This window comes from Miscanthus floridulus, chromosome 12, assembly GCF_019320115.1.
Source record: "Miscanthus floridulus cultivar M001 chromosome 12, ASM1932011v1, whole genome shotgun sequence".
Lineage (NCBI taxonomy): Eukaryota > Viridiplantae > Streptophyta > Magnoliopsida > Poales > Poaceae > Miscanthus > Miscanthus floridulus.
In genome coordinates this window covers 78,117,495-78,135,930 of record NC_089591.1, presented here as the reverse complement: position 1 = coordinate 78,135,930, position 18,436 = coordinate 78,117,495, and the positions used below count along the sequence as shown (strand labels likewise).

Below are 18,436 nucleotides of genomic sequence, written 5' to 3'. Positions count from 1 at the left end.
AACCGTGAAGTGTGAAGTCCTATCTCACGCTGTCAGCCAGTGTCTCGTTTTTGGCTAAAAAGAGGAGGTCTGAGTGCATTTCTTTATTGCATTTCAAAATAAAAGGAAAATGAAACGAATGAACAATTATGATTGCTCTTTTGATTCTTGAAAACTTCAAACACTAAACATCCGGCACTGTGTACAGAGGAAAGAATGAGTTACTCCTATGTTTTAGAGCATCTCAAGAGCCTTTCTAAATCTCACTCTCTAAATCATCATTTAAAAAGTCATTTACATAAAAATCACTTTCTATATTTTTTTCATTCTCCAACCGTTTTTCTATGTCATGCACCTCATCTTCTATTTTTAGCTAGCAAAAAATTCAGAATAGAAGATGACTATATTTGAATGACTATTTAGAAAAGCTATTGTAGGATAGTTTTTTACTAAAACCTATATTCATAGCATTTAGGAAGGATGTATAGAGTCTTTTGGAGATGCTCTTAGCAATGGTAAACAGTTTAGGGTCAGGCAAAAAAGTGTATCATATACCGTGTTTGAGGGGGGGAGTGGCCTATGATTCAGAACAAAAAGAGTAAAAAGACAATTTTAAGTGCAAATGGGACTGACTGGAGTGGCATGCATGATCATTGATCATAGCATGCCAGTGCCAAGGGGTAATGGACACGATAATCGACATAAAAAAATTCGGGTACATGTTCAGCTAACCCAGACATTGTCAATCGATTCGCTCTCCTATGTTTTATACGGAGAACCAGAGAAAAGAGAGGTAACCGCTTGGTTATGCAGACATCATCAACCACAGAAAGGATGAAAGACCTAGCCTCTGCTAGCATCGAATCATATACCCAAATTTACATTCTTGAGACCTGATAGATAAATTGCAAGGAAAACAGAAAAAGGGCCGCAGCCACTCAATTAATCGAATGTAACATGCTGGCATTTCTTGTTTCTGTATACACTGAGACTACCCCTAGTACACCTCAAAGCCTCAGTATCCACACAATACAATTCCTTCTCCAGCTCATGAGGGAATCGATGATGTGTGATCTTCCCGTCCTTTTTTGCTAACATGCAGTTTGAGAAGGTGGAACGTTGCTATGGAGTAGCACCTCCACAAAACAGGATTAGCAAGTCTTCAAAAAGTAATTGACGCATCACTTACAGCAGCTATGGCATCAGCCATCACCTGGGGGAAAAAATATATGCTTGCATTTATGATGATAGCTTATGGGTGATCAGACAGATTCAGGTCATATAAAAGAAAATTAGCATAAACTAATCTATGCTCTATATAGTACCAGTGGTTCATTTTTTTTTTACTTCTGGCCTATAAAAAGATGAAGCAGGCGAGAAAGAGCAATACAGGACACAATGGCCAACATGTGTGCGAGAGAGAAGGTATACTAAAGTAGCACGTACAAACAAACAGTACAAGTATAAGGAAAAGTTCTTCACAAGAAAATTAGCTAAGCTAACTAGAATAAGGAAAATAGCATAAAGGAGGACTAACTATGAAAATCATACTCACTTGATTGTGGATCAACATGAACAAAGAAACTGGCAGCAACTATTAGATAACAAAGGATCAGCATAAGTCCTTTCAAGTAGTTCGCGGTGCCATCCTGTGATGAAACAAGTACATTGCACAGGGTCAGATATCAAATGTAGCTCAGATTCGTACAAAACAGATCTCAGTGAAATGAAACAAGATGATAACTGGTCAAACACATCACTACTCAAGGATAGAGATCATACAAATGCCTGATTATTGATGGGAATTGAGGGAGATGTTGAACAGGAGACTTAGCAAATAAGATACAAACTGAATAGCTAAAGTCTATATGTAAACCTAAATAGATCAAAATGAGCTTATGGAACCCTAAGAAAGCTTGAAGCAGCTCAGCTTCACAAGCAAATAAGAAAAGGAGAAATACAAAGAAACTATATTGTTCTAAGTTGCTCTTATTTAAAGAGATAGTAACATAAACTTCAGTGGACAATATTTTTCTCGTATCTGGCTTATAAGCCATGGCTTATCAGCCAACGAACAGTATTTTTCTCTCACACCAAACCAGCCAACGGTACTTTCAGCCATGGCTTATAAGCCAAACCAGCCCAAACGAACAGGGCGATAGCCATTGAAGCACTGAAGCTAATAACAGCAGTGTTGGAACTGAACTAGCTCAGCTGGTAGAAGATATGGGTGTACATGGCACTGAGGTTTGGTCATTTTTTACTCTGTGTACCTATTTCTCCTTATTAACACAATGCCACCTATTGCCTCTTAGGTTGGTCGAGTTTTCTAATATTAATGTGCACCCTGACACTTCAAACAAGTCCACTATTATAGAGATGAATGATGAAACGTTACAAATATGGCCATTCAACCACTGCCCAAATGGTGAAATGGACATAAGTTCACAATCCATATGATGGCATAAATAAATCGGGGCCAAATAAATCTTATCAAGATGGCCATTCTACCACTGCCCAAAGGACAAAATGGACACATATTCACAATCCATATGATGGCAAAAACAAACCAGGGCCAAAATAAACCTTACCAACAGGCAACAGCAGACACATTTCATAGAAGTTTTTCTTAATATCCACCTTAAGAACTTACCTGTAGCATAAATGCCACCACGAGTACTGTTATGAAGAGAGTTGCTGTCTCAAATAGCTGAAAATTCAAGTCCATCTTTTGTCCCATCATCCAACCAATAACAACACAAAATGGAATCTGTATTGGAGTATACCATGTCAAACCTCACGGAGAGAGAAGAATTTAAGACATTTTATGTAATTCAGTAATAGACTTCTGTTTCCTTAATAACTAAAATTCAGGTAGGGGTTCTCTCTGATTTTTTCAAAAGAAAAATAAAAGGACAAAAGGATATGATAAACAAGTACTAATGTGTGAACCAATGCTAACATGTCAAAAGGTTTATGCTCGACATAACAAGTGAGAATTTTTTTAACGTAATGGGCCTGTTTGGTACAACTTATAAGCTGCTTATGGCCAAAATAAGCTGAAATCAACAGCCAAACGCCACGTTTTTTAGCAGCTTATTCTGGCTACGCTTATTCCCACAACTCCCATTTGTACTAAAAAGCAGAAGTTGGATCAGACCAGCTTATTTTGACCGCCGCTTTTACTCTATTTGTACAGCTTATCTGGGAAGCGCTTCCCAGATAAGCTGTACCAAACAGGGCCAATAACAAGTGAGAATGTGGATGCAGAGATCAGAGAATGGGGTAATAAGTTAGAAAGTAAAAAAAGTACCACAAACATTGATATCTGTGTTGATGAACCAATTGCAACACCGAGTGTTATGTCCTGCAGGAGAGATAATCACATGCATGAATACTGAACAGCTAAAAAGTAACAGAACCATGAAAGCGAAGCTCAAGCTCATGTGAACACTTACAAGTTTATCTTTGATGGCAAACATTATTGCGCTTGCATGTTCAGCTGCATTGCCCACAATAGGAAGCAAAATAACACTGATAAAAGCCACCGGTAAGTTCAATGAATCAGATGCTCCCTGACAGCAATAGATCAAAACAGTGACCAGTTACACCCTTGCAGAGGTATCAGATGACCTGTAAATTTTAATACTACCAATGTACATCATGGTAATAGTAGTAACTAGTAAGTAATTAGATTTGTCCTACAGATAGCTGCATGTAACCATTTCTTTTTTTTTTAAACGAATCAGGCAGGAGAGCTGCCGATTATATTAAAAAGCAGATCAAGCCCAGACTGGGCAAAAGTAAACAGATACAACTCCGGTCGGTTGGATTGGGACATCAACATGCACCAAAACCACAAACTCAAAGAAGAAGAAGAAACAACTCTGGCCGGTCGGAATGGGACATCGACACGAGCCGCTGACTCAACAAAAAACACACCTTCACCGCCACCAAACCACCACGAACTGGTCACTACACTGCACCGCCACCCCCCCGAAAGACAAAGTCGTCAACACGAAAACGCCCTCGTCACCGCTTGTGCCGTCGTTGCCGACGATGTCCCGCACCGAGTAGCCCACTGCTAAGTAGGGCTAGCCGCTGCAATCCGCTGCAAGCTATGTAGCCCTTCCGCAATCAGATCCGCTTGCGCCATCTCTGAAGACGTTGTCCCACACCAGAGTAGCCACTACAAAATAGGGCTACCCGCCGAAGGCCGCTGCAAGCTGCGAAACTGACACGAGAGGAGCTGCCTCAGGCGCACACCAAGCCGACCTTGTCCACCGAGATCCACGAGCGTACACCGCAGCTTCCAGTAGCCTAGCTGTCTCAACGAAGGTACAAGTGCTACAAACGCCCTCCGTCTGCTGGTCAGAAGCTCCTTGCACCGAAACAACCGCCGCTCAGCGGGACCATCCGCCGCCGCACCACGCAGGTCACCTTGGCAACGCAAGTCTGCTGGCCACCACCTCCCACGTCGGCCTCCTCGCCAACTCCGTGGGCGCCTCCCACGCCGGCCTCCTCACCAACTTCGTGGTCGCAACTAGCGTACGGTCACACCAGACCGCCGCCCTCCACTGCCAAGCAGATGCGAAGCCCTCCAATCGCCGCGCCAACGCCCTCCTCCTGATAGCCTTCCTCCGCCATGGACACCGCAAACTTGAATCCTCAACTAGGCCTCCACCTCCTCGGCACGACGCTAGCTGTTGCCACAGACTGACCGAGCACAAGTCCAAAACGACGCCTCCAAGGAGGGAGGCGGCGCCAAGTGGCGTTGCCTGACCAGAAGGTCAAGGTTTTCACCCTGGACGCCGTGCAAAGGGAAGAGGACCGTTCGATGAGCGCTTCCAAGGAAGAAAACGACGCCTGAAGGCGTCGCCGTCATCGGCCCAACAGAGGCAAAGCTTTCACCATGGTGCCTCAACCACGTGCACGGCAATGACCACAGTCTGTCCGCTGAGGAAGCCGCCGCGCCGTCACTGTCGCCCCGCACCACACGAGCAGACGCCAGCACACAGTCCACACACCACCATGGCCTGATGCAGACGCCGCAATCTCACGGCCACCGCTGTGGCCCGTCCTCGCCTGCGTAGATCCGGCCTCGCACGCAGGACCTAGCCCTTCGCGACCGCTGCCCCCTTGCGCCAGCACCGGCACCGACCAACACCGCCGCTGTAGCCGTCGCAGGCCGGCCCGCCATCCACCCCTAGGCGCAGCACGACGGCACCGTGTCGATCCGGCCACTGGACTGCCGGATCCGGTCGCCGGGGAAGGAGACCTGCCCTGGGCCACCACAGCATCCCAGGACGCCCGGACCGCCGCCGCAGCAGGAGAAGGGCCAACGCCGAAGCACCGCGCGGATCCGGCCCTTGGAACGCTGGGAAGCCGCTGCCGACCGCCCGGACAGGGAAGCCGTTGCCGGCCGCCGCCTCGGTGACGCCCGAGAAACCACCGCTGCGCCCTGAGCTTTGGAAGAAGGCCCCGCCGCCACCTTCCTTGCGCCCGCGCGAGCTTCCGGCGGTGCGCTTTGGCGACGGCGAGGTAGCGGGGGACGGGGAGAGGGGGTCGGCAGCGGGGGGGGGGGGGTTGGTGGAAGATCCGTCCGTGTCGCCCGAGATGGACGACGCGGACGGGCATGGGCTGGGGGCCTGTCTAGCGTCTGAATTTTGGCCTATGTAACCATTTCCAAATTTAACATAAACATTTTCCCTGGCGATGCTTTAGTATCACCAAAATATAATTGCCTGTCAACTGTAGGAAGCTACCTTTAACAAGTTTCACTTGCCACAGATGAATAAAAGCTCACATTTTTATTCTTTCTTTTTGAATTGGAGAAGAATAATACCTCAATGGCGTTAACTAGGTACTCAGAAAGAAAAGACACCCAGAGTGTTAACACCACAAGCCATGTTACTGCCTCCCACATGCCAATCTCAGCTTCTTCATCTTCTTCCACGGAATCCTCATTAGGCGCCTCTTCCTACAATATTTCCGAATATGGTGAAAACATGTATTGCACTGTTCTATACTAAATTGGTGCAATATTGCAAGAAACTCTCTATCACAAGGATGTGGTTGGTCACATGGCATTCTGAAAGCACCAATATATGTACATTACACCTGGACTAAAGTAGGCCAAGATAGCCATACCCACAATAGCAATTATAGCATCACAGTTATGGTCCTTATCACCAGCGAGGAAGAAATAAGATGAGGCATCAAACTTACACTGCCTATTGGACTGTAAATGTTGCTCCGTCCACTTAATTGGAAATAGAGATAGCTTGCGTACGCCACAAGCATAATACAACTACTGAACCTTGAAAGAGCAACCTCTGATGCTCCTTGCCGCACTTCTGAATGAGTGAAATGAAGAACGGCAGGAAACATCAATCCCATGACAGCCATCAACAGTAAACCTGAGTTGACAACTGCAGTCGCCTGCAGTGATTGAATATTAATCTCACTACCAAAACATCACCTTACTGAAGAACAGAAAAACAGTCACACAAACGTCACCTTACTGAAGACTTGGTCTTTGTTGCGATGAACAATACCACCAGCAAAGAAAGCACAGCCCATAACCAACAGCATATTTGACAAAATGGAACCCAGTAGTGACTGCTGCACTACTCGGATCATTCCATTTTTCAAAGCATATATTGCAATGATCATTTCAGTTGCATTTCCAAATGTAGCATTCAGAAGGCCACCAACTGCAGTTCAGGAAGTCTTCATTTGAGGACTCTCTTATAGTCTTATTTTAAATTGACCATTAGCCATAAAGAGAAAGAGGCATACCTGTTGGACCAGTGTATATTGCAAGTTGCCTGTACAACAACCATTGGCGTCAAAGCTCAATAGAGCAGGAAAAAAACAAGTAGAAAGTTTAGCAACTTACTCAGTTGCATATCCCAAACGCTCAGCTAAAGGTGTTATTCCTAGCATGCTGAAAAGGAAAACCAATCCCTGCGGTTTTAATGTCGTGTGAAGCATGTCAGCATTAATTTAACAATAACGAGGGGTCACCAATAGCACTCGATGAACTCAGTTGATGAATGTCTCCTAGTGATGATGAGACATGTACAAGTAGCATGCATAACCAGAACAACTAAATTAGCCATGTTGTTGAAGATTTCCACCATTGGGACATATTGGCTACTCCCAAATTTCTTGTATACATGTTATTATGGAATCAAACAAAAGACGGCATACAGTAAATCCTTACTGTCCTACAACCATCGCAGACCAATCAGATAGCACAGCAGCAGAGTTCAAATTCCATGATCAGCACTTACATGCCTCCTAGTCGTGAAGTGGAGAATGATGGATGCAGGCCCGAACGGCATGAGCAAGTTGAGCTTCGAAGTGAAAACGACGATCCTGATGCTCTTGAGCGCCCTCTCGACCGTCCCTCGCGAGTTCCAGGAGGAAGCCACGGTGGGCCGCAACCCACCGTTGACCACTTGCGGGCTGTTGACCTTGAAACCACCCATCTCGATTTGAGGAGTCTCCATCCTCTAGTCTACGACAACGACCACAGGTGGGGAAAATAGCAGTTGCGGTGAGCGATATACATAGAAAGGGGGGAATTTGCGGCAACAAGATGAACCAAGTTTCATTTCATTTGAGCGAGATGATGCTCGAAATTCCTACTCCAGTTTGCTGCTCCTCAAATCTACTTGCTTCATCAAGTCTGGCAGATTCTCATAGCTACTTGCTTAACAGTTAAGGCATGCAGCTAAATCGAACTCCCAGATCCACACTGAACCTACCCAATCCAGCAGCGACTTAACCACGCATCTACCAAATCCGAGAACTCAACAACCAGCCCCCAAATCCATGGGCAGGCACCAACTTACCTGGACACAGACGCGGCGGCGGAGCCGCCGCTGCGACGGGCGGGGGCAGCTCGGGATCAGGAGGAGGAAGGATGCTCCGGCCGCTGCGGCTCCCTAGGAATCATCATTCGCGACGCGAGGCCAGGCGGCAGGATGGTGGTGGTGGCCCCCGGGAAGGGAAACAGCTAGCTAGCTAGCTAGCGCGTGCCAAGTCGTCGCGGTACCGGCCGCGGCCGGCGGAGCCCGCGCGGGGTTCCAGGTGGAGAGGGCAGGTGTGCTCCGCTGCCCGGGCTCCCCTGCCGATGCCGACGTCGCCTGGCTGCTGGCTTTTTGCTCGCTCGCTGCAGGCTCACGCCGCCCGCGCGCACCAAATATCCCGCCTGCTTCCTTGCTAATGCTAACCGGCCGGGCAGGCGACTTGCGAGTTGGGGGAGGGTAGCGAGCACGTCGTCTTTGCGTGCGACTGCAAGGGGCAGCACTTAGCAGGCCAGGCACGGGCAGGGGCGCGTGTTATTTTTCGCGGAAGCCTCGGAGACGACCGACTTCCCTTCGGGCGTGGATCACTTTCGATGGGAGTCTCCAGTATCGGTGTTTTTCTGCTGTGAATTCTCGCCCGGTTGGCACGCGGCGTCGTACTGGTAAAGTAGGAAGGAAGTTCTGTCAGTCAGCTGCTAGGAACGGAGTATTTGACTGACAGAATGCAGTACAACGAATGCGTATATGACGAGTCAAATCTAAAAAATAATTAAAGTATGTGACTCGCTTCGCTAAAAAATCCGACTAAAAAGTATTGTTCGCTAATTTAGTGTGAGAGAAAAACAATATACTATGGCTGATAAATCAGGCTGATAAATTCAAGCGAACGGGGCATTAAAAATGCCTATCTCAAATTTAGATTTATGAAAAATAGTATCGGTTATATATTTAAATATTGACATATATATAGTTGGATTTGATATTGAACTTCTCAAATAATATAATATGTGTATTCTTTGTTTGACGGATTGAGTAGTACTGTAGTAGGCTAAATTAGATGTAGTACTGCTAGACTTGTTCTAAGTCTGATGTATTTGTAGCGGTGAAGATGGAAAAAAAAAAAATCTCGTTACATTTCCGTTTTCTACTTATGTCCAATATGTTTCTGTATTTGTGGGATTCTATCTTATTATTTTTCATATTTATGGAAGCGGAGAAAGGGGTGTTCGCCCGTTTTTAAGTCATCCCGTTTTCACTGGACGAACTCGTATTTATCGTGTTTTGATCTACTAGGCCTGATATGCCTAACAATTATATGTCCTTGTGTTATATTAATATATCTACTAATCGCCAATTATGTATATTAATGTGTTAACACGCATGTCATGTAGTTGAATATTAGACCGATCTTCATATGTGTATATTGTTGCCCGATTCCGTCTTCGATCCTGATTTTTTTAACCTTATCCCATATTTGGCCAAAAAAAATTAGAAACTTTCCCTCTCATTTTGATCCCTATGTGTTTGCAAACGAGAGGGAAGTTTGACGTGGGAAGTAGTGTAAGAAGTGGTTGGTGTCTGAACAAAGTTTACTTTACTCGGAAGTGTGGTGTTTTATACTAGTGCACTTGGAGGGGTCAAAAACCATCCTACACCTTGGTGGTGGTGTTTTGAACTAGTAAAGAATACCATAATTTTTTAAAGACAGAATTTGCACTTTATTAATTCTAGAGAGAATCATTTACATCTTGAGTTTCCAATATTTTTACAAACTGTGGGAGAGGGTCAATCCAAACATAGCAAGTGTATTTTTTTTAGAAAGTGTATCTCAGTTGAACCTACCATGTATCTCCCTCTTGCAAAGAGTGTATTTTTTTTATATTTCGAGTAGTCGAATTATTTTATGTTTGATCAAATATTGGATACATAAAAGTTTCTATAAACATAAGCAAATTTTAGTTGATTAAGATATAGAATTGCACTATTGAACGGTGGGAGTACGGAAGGAGTATAAAGTTAAGTACAAAATACAAATTAACCTGCGCTTTGATTAGGTCAGCACATGAAGATAATGCGCTGTGATTAGGCCAGCAGATGAAGATAATGTCGCAGAGCTACAAAAGTAGAACTAATGATAGTGGCAGTAGCAGTTCGTTTTGAGCTTCACACAAATTAGCCAGAACAGTTCGTTTCTCTTCTAATCTGTTTTTTTCAGTTTATTTTTTTAGCCGGAATACTGTTTTTCTCTCACAACAAATCAGCTGGAATAGTGTTTCGATTTGTTTTTTCAGCGAAGCGAACGGGGCCAAAACAGACATTTCGAGATCCTTATCAGGATAGTTTGATCCTGCTGCCCTGTTCAGATCCAAGCAATTCAATCCACAAAACAAATAACACTGAGGGCACATTCGGATAGCATGAAATAGAGTCTAGGAATTGATTCGATCAGAAACACAGCTGTATTTTATACAGGCATTCAGCAGCAGAAACAGTCCGGCCAGAATTAAGCCAAACCGAATGGGCCCTGAATCAGAACAAATCAATTGCCGTCCCGAAAATAATGTCGCTTGAGGGCTGAGCGCGTATAACAAGAACAATGGAAAAAGACCCTGCTGCCCCTGTCTTTCCTTCGTCCCGCACGGCACGTCGGCACTCGCGCTCCTCCCCTGTTCTCTATCCAGATCCAAATCCCAGCCACGAATAGGACCTCCAGGCCCGCAAATTGACCCGGCGCTGCTGCGCACAAAGGCTTGGGCGAGCAAGCCTGCTCGCCGGCGCGCGGGCCATGCACGGGCGAGTGCGCCTCCCCTCCAGCACGAGGGGCACGCCAGCCCTCGCGCGGCTTCTGCTGGCAGATTTGCGAACAAAGGAGGGTAGGGCGGCTGTTGGTGTAGAAGACGATGAAGGGCGGCGGATCTCGTCGGAGGAAAAGAGGAGGGCGTCGGTAGAGGAGAAGAAGAGGGAGGAGAAAGATCTGTGCCGCGGCCGGTCGCTCCGCCACCGTGTCGGCCGTCTCCGCCTTCAGGCCACCGCGCCGGTCATCTCCGCCTTTGCGCCTCGACGCCGCCAGCTCCGTTTCCGCCTCCGCCTCCGCGTCAAGGCACGCCACCAGCTCCGCCTCCGCACGGGCCGCGCTGCTCTCTCTCTGCCTCCTCACCGGTGCTGTTTTTCTTTGGAGCAAACAAGAGAGCGGAAGGGAGTTTGGGGCCATGTTTAGTTCCCCCAATTCACGCTATGCAAAAAGAAGATTTCCCGTCATATTAAATTTATAGTACATTCATAGAGTACTAAATGTTGACGAAATTAAAAACTAATTACACAGTTTGGTTGGACTTTACGAGACGAATGTTTTGAGCCTAATTAGTCAACGATTGGACAATTATTACCAAATAAAAACAAAACAGCACTGTAGCTACTGTAGCGTTTTGTTTTTATTTGATAATAATTGTCTGATCGTTGATTAATTAGGCTCAAAACGTTCGTCTTTGATTTCGTCAACATATAGTACTCCATGTACCGCAAGTTTAATGTGACGAAAAATCTTCTTTTTACATAACACAAATTTGATGTGACGAAAAATCTTCTTTTTACATAACGCCAAATTCTGAAATTTGAGGCAACTAAACATGCCCAAACGAACTTTCACTGGCGATCCAAATGGCCTCATTAAAATGCTTAATTTCGAAAAACTCAATTTTTTATTAATTCTTTTGAACATTTTTCTTTTTAGTCAAATTATTTTAATCCAAAACCAAATATTTACAATATATTGCCTATACAACAATTTAAATTTTTTGAAGTTTAGGACTATTAAACAAACATTTTTTATAATATTCATTTTTATAATTTTTATGTTATATTTTATTTTTATAATATTTTTTTGAATTGTTGGGGTCCTCCAAATAGGAGAGCACCCTCCAAAAATAGGCGTATGCTGCTATTTGCAGCGCACACACGGTATTCTTTAGTAAAAGGCGAAAGAATAGTTCGCTCTGTGTGCACCGCGCAGCTGCGTGCTTTGCCAAGGCAGCCCTGCTGCTCCTTTTATTCCTCACCCTCGGTTCCCACCTCGCACTGCTAAGCAGTATGGTACAAATCCCTCCCTCACACCCACTCCCTCCCATCATCTCCATCTCACTCGCTAGGCGCTCTGGCGCGCTGCTGCGCTAGCAAACTTGGGCCAGGCCCGCGAGGCATCGCCAACCCGTTACTGGGCCGGACCGAGCCCGCCGAAGCGTTTCACGGCGCGATCGACGCGGAGCGGAGGTTTTCGTTGGACTGGCCCCACCTGCAGTCTAACATCAACTGCCACCAAGAAAAAATTCCCCATCACGATCACGAGCACCGCCCCCTTACCGGTGACCGCAGTGAAGTCAATCAGCTTCAGCAGCTCGAGCACGATGGCCCTCGCGCTCGCGACGACCCCACTCGCGCATCTCGCCTTTGCCCCGCCCCCGATCTCCGGCTCCCAGTCCTCGCTGCTGCTGCTCCCGCGCCGCGCGTCGCCCGCCCCCGTCTCCCTCTCCCTCCCTCTCCGGTCCCGCCTCGTCGCGGCCGTCGCGACCAAGGAGGAACCCGAGCTCGGCGGCGGCGGATCGGGGGGCGACGACGGTGCGGGAGGGAGCGGCAGCGACCCGAGGGAAGGAGGGCAGGAAGGGAAGGGGACGGGGAGGAAGAGAAGATGGAGCAGGGCCTGTCCTTGTCGCAGAAACTCACTCTCGCCTACGCCGCGCTCGTCGGAGGTAATCCTTTCCTCCCCGCTCCCGGAGTGATCCATTGCAAGCGTTGACCTGGATTGGGTGTGAAGAGTATGTTTGTCTTTAGGAATTGGGATCGGTTCTTAATCACTGCGAGCCAATCTGGCCCGGATATTGTTGCTGGGTACTCCGAGCTACCATACTGTGGGCTGTTTTCTTATTTCAGCTATCAATTTTGTCTCTGAGATGGTGATAAATCAGAATCATCTACCTTCCTGTTGTGACTACCTGAATACAATACCTTAGGGAGTTGTGAATGCCCACCAGTCACCACTCAACAGTGCTGCTTGATGAACTCTAGTCTTCCGCATACTGCACCACTGCTACCTCATTTGACTTACATGACTCGTGCACAATTAAATCTTGTTGCCCCTGACAATCACTTAGGATCAGTTTAATAGCATTGGCATTGGTTGCAGTTTACTATTAGAACAAACAAGATGAATATGAAAGTTTGGATGTTATTGCAAATACAGAAGCCTCTTTGTCTATTATAGAATGTTCTTCTTGCTTATTATCTGACTCGATTAGTGGCTGAAGTGAAATGAGGGTGGCATAATATTTGCTCCTGGGATGAAGGATGCTGTGAGCATCCAAAAAATCTAGAAATGGTTGATTTAGTTCTACAAAGAAGTGTTTTAATTCCGTGAGATAGCTGTAGGTGGTCTCTCTGTTCCTTGCCTTTGATACTTGGTATTCCTTTCCCATTGTTTGTCTTGCTTGTGAAGTTAGCAAAATGTTTGGATTCCTTACATAACCTCAGCTTGGCCAATGAAGTCCTCAACCTTTACTTATTTGTTTCTGATGCAAAACACAAACCAATGCCCTTATTATCACCCTCTAATTGACTCATATCACTTGTTTAGTTGTTTGTCCTTGAGATGGTAATTAAGTCAGAATTATCCATCTTAGTGTGGTCATATCTACAGATGATACTAATTGAATTCCTTATGGTGACAATTACTCACCACTAATTCATGTGTTGCCTCCTGCATCTGCACCATTGCTCCCCTCACTAGATGGACATCAGGACATGGCACACATTTCTTTGTTTCGTACTGTACAAATGAAAGCATATTTCCTTGACATTTCTAAGGATCGGTTTGATGGCATCGGTCATAGTTCACTTGAAAATTGGATAAACCAGAATGAAGAGGAAATTGGGATTTGTTTTGGCAAACACAGAAGTGTATTGCTATATCTCTGTGTGGCACAGAATTCTTGAGCATCCAAACAAGCTAGAAATATCGACTTGATTATACAAAGAACTGTTTTAATTTGTATAGACTGCTGTCAGTTGTGGTCTTTCTGCTAGGTGCCTTTTATAATTGGTTTTCCTTTCTCCGTGTTTATTGTGTTTGTTGAACTAACAGAATGTATGGATTTCTGGAACAACTTCGCTCCGCCAATCCAATATTTACTTATCTGTTTTGGATTAACCTATTTTACTGCTTTATTATGCCTGAGCCTGACTATATCCTGGAGTGTAAGAAATTTCAATGCTGGCTGTTCTTGCCAAGGTGCCAAAAAAAAACAGGAACTGATTGTTTTGCCTTTAAATTTTGTAGCTGGTGGTGTAATGGGATATATGAAGAGTGGAAGCCATAAATCCTTGGCTGCAGGAGGCATATCAGCCCTGGTCCTGTACTTCGTACACACTCAACTCCCAGTGAGACCTGTCTTTGCATCATCAATTGGTTTAGGTATGCAGAATCTTTTTTTTTATGATCCTTTGGCTATTTTCTTTGCTTGGAAGTTTGATCAACCTGGATTCCTCGCTTGACATCATTGTTGATTTCGTGTTCCAGGTATATCCGCCGCGCTTCTGTCAGTGATGGGGTCACGCTTCAAGAAGTCCAGGAAGATATTCCCAGCTGGTATCGTGTCCCTTGTTTCCCTGGTCATGGTTGGAGGCTACTTCCACGGGATCTTGCGTAGCTCGCACGCGTGATGCAGTCCGTTGCAGTCACACCATCTGCGCTTCACATTACAATCTTTGTTGTCTTTTCTGTTTCATCATGCAATTTCGCTCCCCTTTGGTGTCTTAGAATCTTAAGGAACTGTTTCTGTTTCACTTTTCGGTGGATGTTTTGTCAGTGTACCCGTTCTCAAGTTTAGTTCATCTTTTGTGACAGTGGGTAATAACCAATAATAAGCATGTAAGCTGATAGCGGTGAAAGACAAGCGTTGTGAAAATCAGTTATGGGTCCAGATTATACTGCGCGTGCAGCTGCAACTGTAGTTGGTCTAATATCTAGGCTGATAAGCCATGCTGTTGGCTGATTTGCTTGTTTAGCTGATAAGCCATAACTGAAAGTACTATTGGCTGATTTGCTGTGAGAGAAAAATATTGTTCGTTGGCTGAAAAAGTACGACTTATAAGCCAAATAAGCCCAAACGAATATGGTGAGCTGAGCTGTGCCAGTCATCTGAATTGGTTTCATGGCACCGCTGCGCTGACGTGCGACAACTGCTAGCAGCTTGAGTTTGCTGTTTGCTAAATAAGCGAGCGAAAGTAGAGCCTTTTGACCTCACTATTTCAAATAATAATAAGCTAGCTAACGACAGAAGGTGCAAATAGCCGGAACCGAACGATGACCGTCGAGGCTGATTGATCGAATACTCTTGCATTGCGTTCTTTTCATATCATCCATCAGCTAAGAACAGTAGCGGCCGAGTTTGTCCCTAGTCCCTAGTACACTTACTCATCTATATACAGACTAATTCTGAGTGTCTCAGACTTCAGAAGGCCGCCACATCACGGTTATCGTACGGAAACGGCTGGTTGAGCAAGTAGCAGGGGGCCTCGGCTATAATGAAGAAATCTCAGAGATTTAAAGCAAAAAACTTGCTTTGATTCAGTCCGCATCTATAAAACAAAGAAGAAAGAGGCTCTTACGTTTGTACCCTTGTTTTGTATCGAAATTGTGATTTTACCCCTATTTTTTTTGACTTTGTGAATTTACCCCTACTGTGCCATTCACGAAGCACCAGTTTGCCCCTGCTCCGTCATCCACCCCTAACGGTGTTAAACTTTGTACAAAATGACATGAATGCCCATGCGATTTTGTCCCTGTTTGTTGTGCCTAATTGCGATAAATGGTTATCAGTTCAGGGCATGTTTGTTTTTTAGCCTTGACCTACCTAGCTAGTGGAAAGGAACTGAAAGATTGTGGAGTAGAGCCAACCTTGCTTGCTTCCAGATATAGTTAAACCAGAAAAGGCTAGGTAAGAAGAGCACCTTTAGAAAGCAAGTGAGCTTGAAGGGTAGCAGTCATTCTATCATTATATGATGCATTATCTAGAGTCATGCAAATGATTTTACTGTCAACTTTCCATTACAAAAGCACATGTGCACTTCATCAGCAATAGAAACCATATCAAGTGGTGGATGCAATTTATTGAACCAATGGTCCTCTTATGCAATTTCCATTTAGCATCAATATAATGAGCAGTAATGCAAATATAATTGTACTTTTGACAATCTTATTTCCAATTATCTGAGGTGAAACTAACTCTGCCAGGACTATTAGTGATAGCTTCTTCAATTACTTATTTTCTTTCGTTTTCAAACACATAGCCATGGTATCCCTTTTTATAGTGTAACGACCAGACCCATCATCATTTTTCTCAGACAGTAGTTGGAAGTTATTTTTTAACATGCCTCGACATAGATGAGGTTCCATTCTTACTGTCAGCAACTAACTTTTTCTTGCAAGGTAAACACTCAGGTTCACCTTCTGGTGAACTTGAAACCTTTCCATACCTCAGATTTACGAGAATTTGAGGGATTAGTAGATGAATTGGCCGCTGATCTGCACGTTTCTTTCCGGTTTGTTGTGCCCTTGCTTCAGCTATCGACTCCTGCCGCTGCCCATCACCCTGCTGCGGCTGCTCACCAACCTGCTGCTCCTCGGCATCAAGCTCTTGGATCTCTTCGTCTTCCTCCATACTCATAGGGCTCCACGGACTGGACATGGTGCCAGCAAAACACCAATCTGAATCTGCCATGGTGACAAAACAAGAGAAAAGTTCAGACCAGATTAATGCACAGGGAAGATCTTGAGAGGGGCAGTGAGGACTGAGGAGTGACTAATGAGTCCCGTTACCTTGGAGGGCCGGGACCGGGTGTTCGGGAGGGCGCGACGGCTACGGGTGAGCGGCTGGGCGGCGCGGACAAGCGTGTACGGCTGCGCGCCTGCGCGCCTGCACCCTGCGGTGACGCGATGGGAGGCCGGGACCGGGAGAGGGCGCCGGCGACGTCGACGGCGACAGGTGAGGAGCGAGCGGCGCGGAGACCCGCTGCCAGGCGCCGCCGGGAGCCGCGTCCAGGCACTGGAGCCGCCCGCTCCGCCCGCCCCTGCAGCCACGAAGCCGGGCGCCCAGAGGAAGAAGACGACCCGCGGCCGGGCGCCGCCGGGACCTGCGGGCGGATGCCGGGACCTGCAGGCGGACGCCGCCGGTGAGCCGCGGCAGGGCGCGCGCACGCCGACCCCCCGGGCGGCCGCCGCGGCCTCCCCGCGCCTAGAGGAAGGCCGCGCCCGCACCTTGGAGCCGCGACCGGGAGGCAGCCCCGCGCCCTGGAAGCATCCCCTCCCTGCGCCCGAACCTGGAGTCGTGGCCTCCCCTCCCCTTGGTGCTTCTGCAGCCGCCGCCGCTGGAAAAGCCACGCCCAAGCCGATGTGAGCGACGACGCCCTGTGCGTTTGGGATGATGAGATAAGGATAAGGGGCACTATGGTCATTTGGTCTTTGTTTTTCTGATTTAGAATTTTTTTAATTCGTTTAATCCATGTCCATTTGACGGGCGTTAAAAGCAGGGGCAAACGGACCATTCAGTTCAAAATAATAAGGATAAAAATATAAAGTTGAAAAAGTAAGAGCAAAATCATAATTAGCTTATTGGATAAGGGTAAGAACACCATTCTCCCGAGAAGAAAACTTGCCTTGACTCGGAGTTGGGGCTGGTGCGAACGCAAAAGGCTCGCCCGAGTTGTCCGCCAGGTTTGGCCCGCTAATATATAGCAAATATAAGTGGACTCCAGCAGCTCTAAAATGGTGGGCGGCCTACTTGGTTGGACTAACCCAAATCCAATCAAGGCAGCAGCGCGAAACCCATCGTTGTAAGGGCAAAGTCTATGACCGTGAGAAACACGTACTCCCTCCGTCCCAATTTATCTGTCGTTTTCGGTGTCCGTGCCACGATTTTAACTTAATTTATATAAAATATGTGCAACATTTGTGTCTCCAAATAAATTTGTTAAAAAACTAGATTCAAATATCTTTCCAATGATGCTAATTATGTATCATAAATAATAATATTTTTTAATATATATTTTGTTAAAGTTGTTTCTCGGGAAGCGAGAACGACAAATATTCTGAGACGGAGGGAGTACTCCCTTAGTCCTGATGTGACCGTGAGAAACACGTACTCCCTTGGTCCTAAATTATACGTCGTTTTTGGTTTCCGTGTCGTAAGTTTAACTCGATTTATAGAAAATGCATACAACATTTGTATCTTCAAATAAATTTATTAAAAAATAGATTTAAAGATCTTTTCAATGATACCAATTATGTACCATAAATATTAATATTTTTAATATATATTTCGTCAAAGTTGTTTCTCGAAAAACGAAAACAACAGATATTTTAGGACGGGGGAGTAAAAATGAAAGTTAAGAGTTACATCACGAGGTGAAGCAAAGTCACAGAGATGACCGATATATATATACGGGAATATCGCTTGAGTGCTCGCTAGTCAGTGGTCTTTTTATTTTCCTTTCTTATATACCGAAGAAAGTGTGACACCTGGTAGCGAGTTTCAACCACCGTTGAGGATGCCCTAAGGAGGAACCTAGGGTGAAGAAAGCCCGGCAATTATCAA

At 45.8% G+C, this 18,436-nt stretch overlaps 1 protein-coding gene, 1 non-coding gene and 1 pseudogene across 3 annotated transcripts; 1 reads left to right on the top strand and 2 right to left on the bottom strand.

Annotated features, from left to right (window-relative positions):
- Positions 1-795: 795 nt before the first annotated feature.
- On the bottom strand, positions 796-8,370 carry LOC136497801 (vacuolar cation/proton exchanger 3-like). 2 transcript variants are annotated; one of them, XM_066493660.1, is made up of 12 exons: positions 7,842-8,370; positions 7,278-7,499; positions 6,881-6,948; positions 6,781-6,809; positions 6,499-6,695; positions 6,208-6,420; positions 5,825-5,959; positions 3,438-3,554; positions 3,293-3,346; positions 2,633-2,749; positions 1,535-1,628; positions 796-1,192 (listed from the first exon to the last, which is right to left on the bottom strand). In XM_066493660.1, the coding sequence occupies exons 2-12, from the start codon at positions 7,494-7,496 to the stop codon at positions 1,182-1,184; spliced, it is 1,254 nt and encodes a 417-aa protein (XP_066349757.1). In that variant the 5' UTR covers positions 7,497-7,499; positions 7,842-8,370; the 3' UTR covers positions 796-1,181. The 2 variants fall into 2 exon arrangements, with proteins under 2 accessions (XP_066349757.1, XP_066349756.1); XM_066493659.1 differs by having other exon boundaries at positions 7,278-7,504; positions 7,842-8,369.
- A 3,318-nt stretch (positions 8,371-11,688) lies between these two features.
- On the bottom strand, positions 11,689-11,807 carry LOC136498698 (U5 spliceosomal RNA). The gene has a single exon (XR_010769707.1). It is a non-coding gene; the product is annotated as a U5 spliceosomal RNA (small nuclear RNA).
- A 332-nt stretch (positions 11,808-12,139) lies between these two features.
- LOC136497185 (protein FATTY ACID EXPORT 7-like) lies at positions 12,140-14,789 on the top strand (annotated as a pseudogene).
- The last annotated feature ends 3,647 nt before the right edge of the window (positions 14,790-18,436 follow it).

Coding starts and splice junctions, on each gene's coding strand:
- LOC136497801 (XM_066493660.1), bottom strand. CDS start 7,496: ATGGAGACTCCTCAAATCGAGATGGGTGGTTTCAAGGTCAACAGCCCG. Junction 6,810..6,880: donor CGTTTGGGATATGCAACTGA/GTAAGTTGCTAA, acceptor GTTGTTGTACAG/GCAACTTGCAATATACACTG. Junction 3,555..5,824: donor ACCTAGTTAACGCCATTGAG/GTATTATTCTTC, acceptor TATTGCTGTCAG/GGAGCATCTGATTCATTGAA.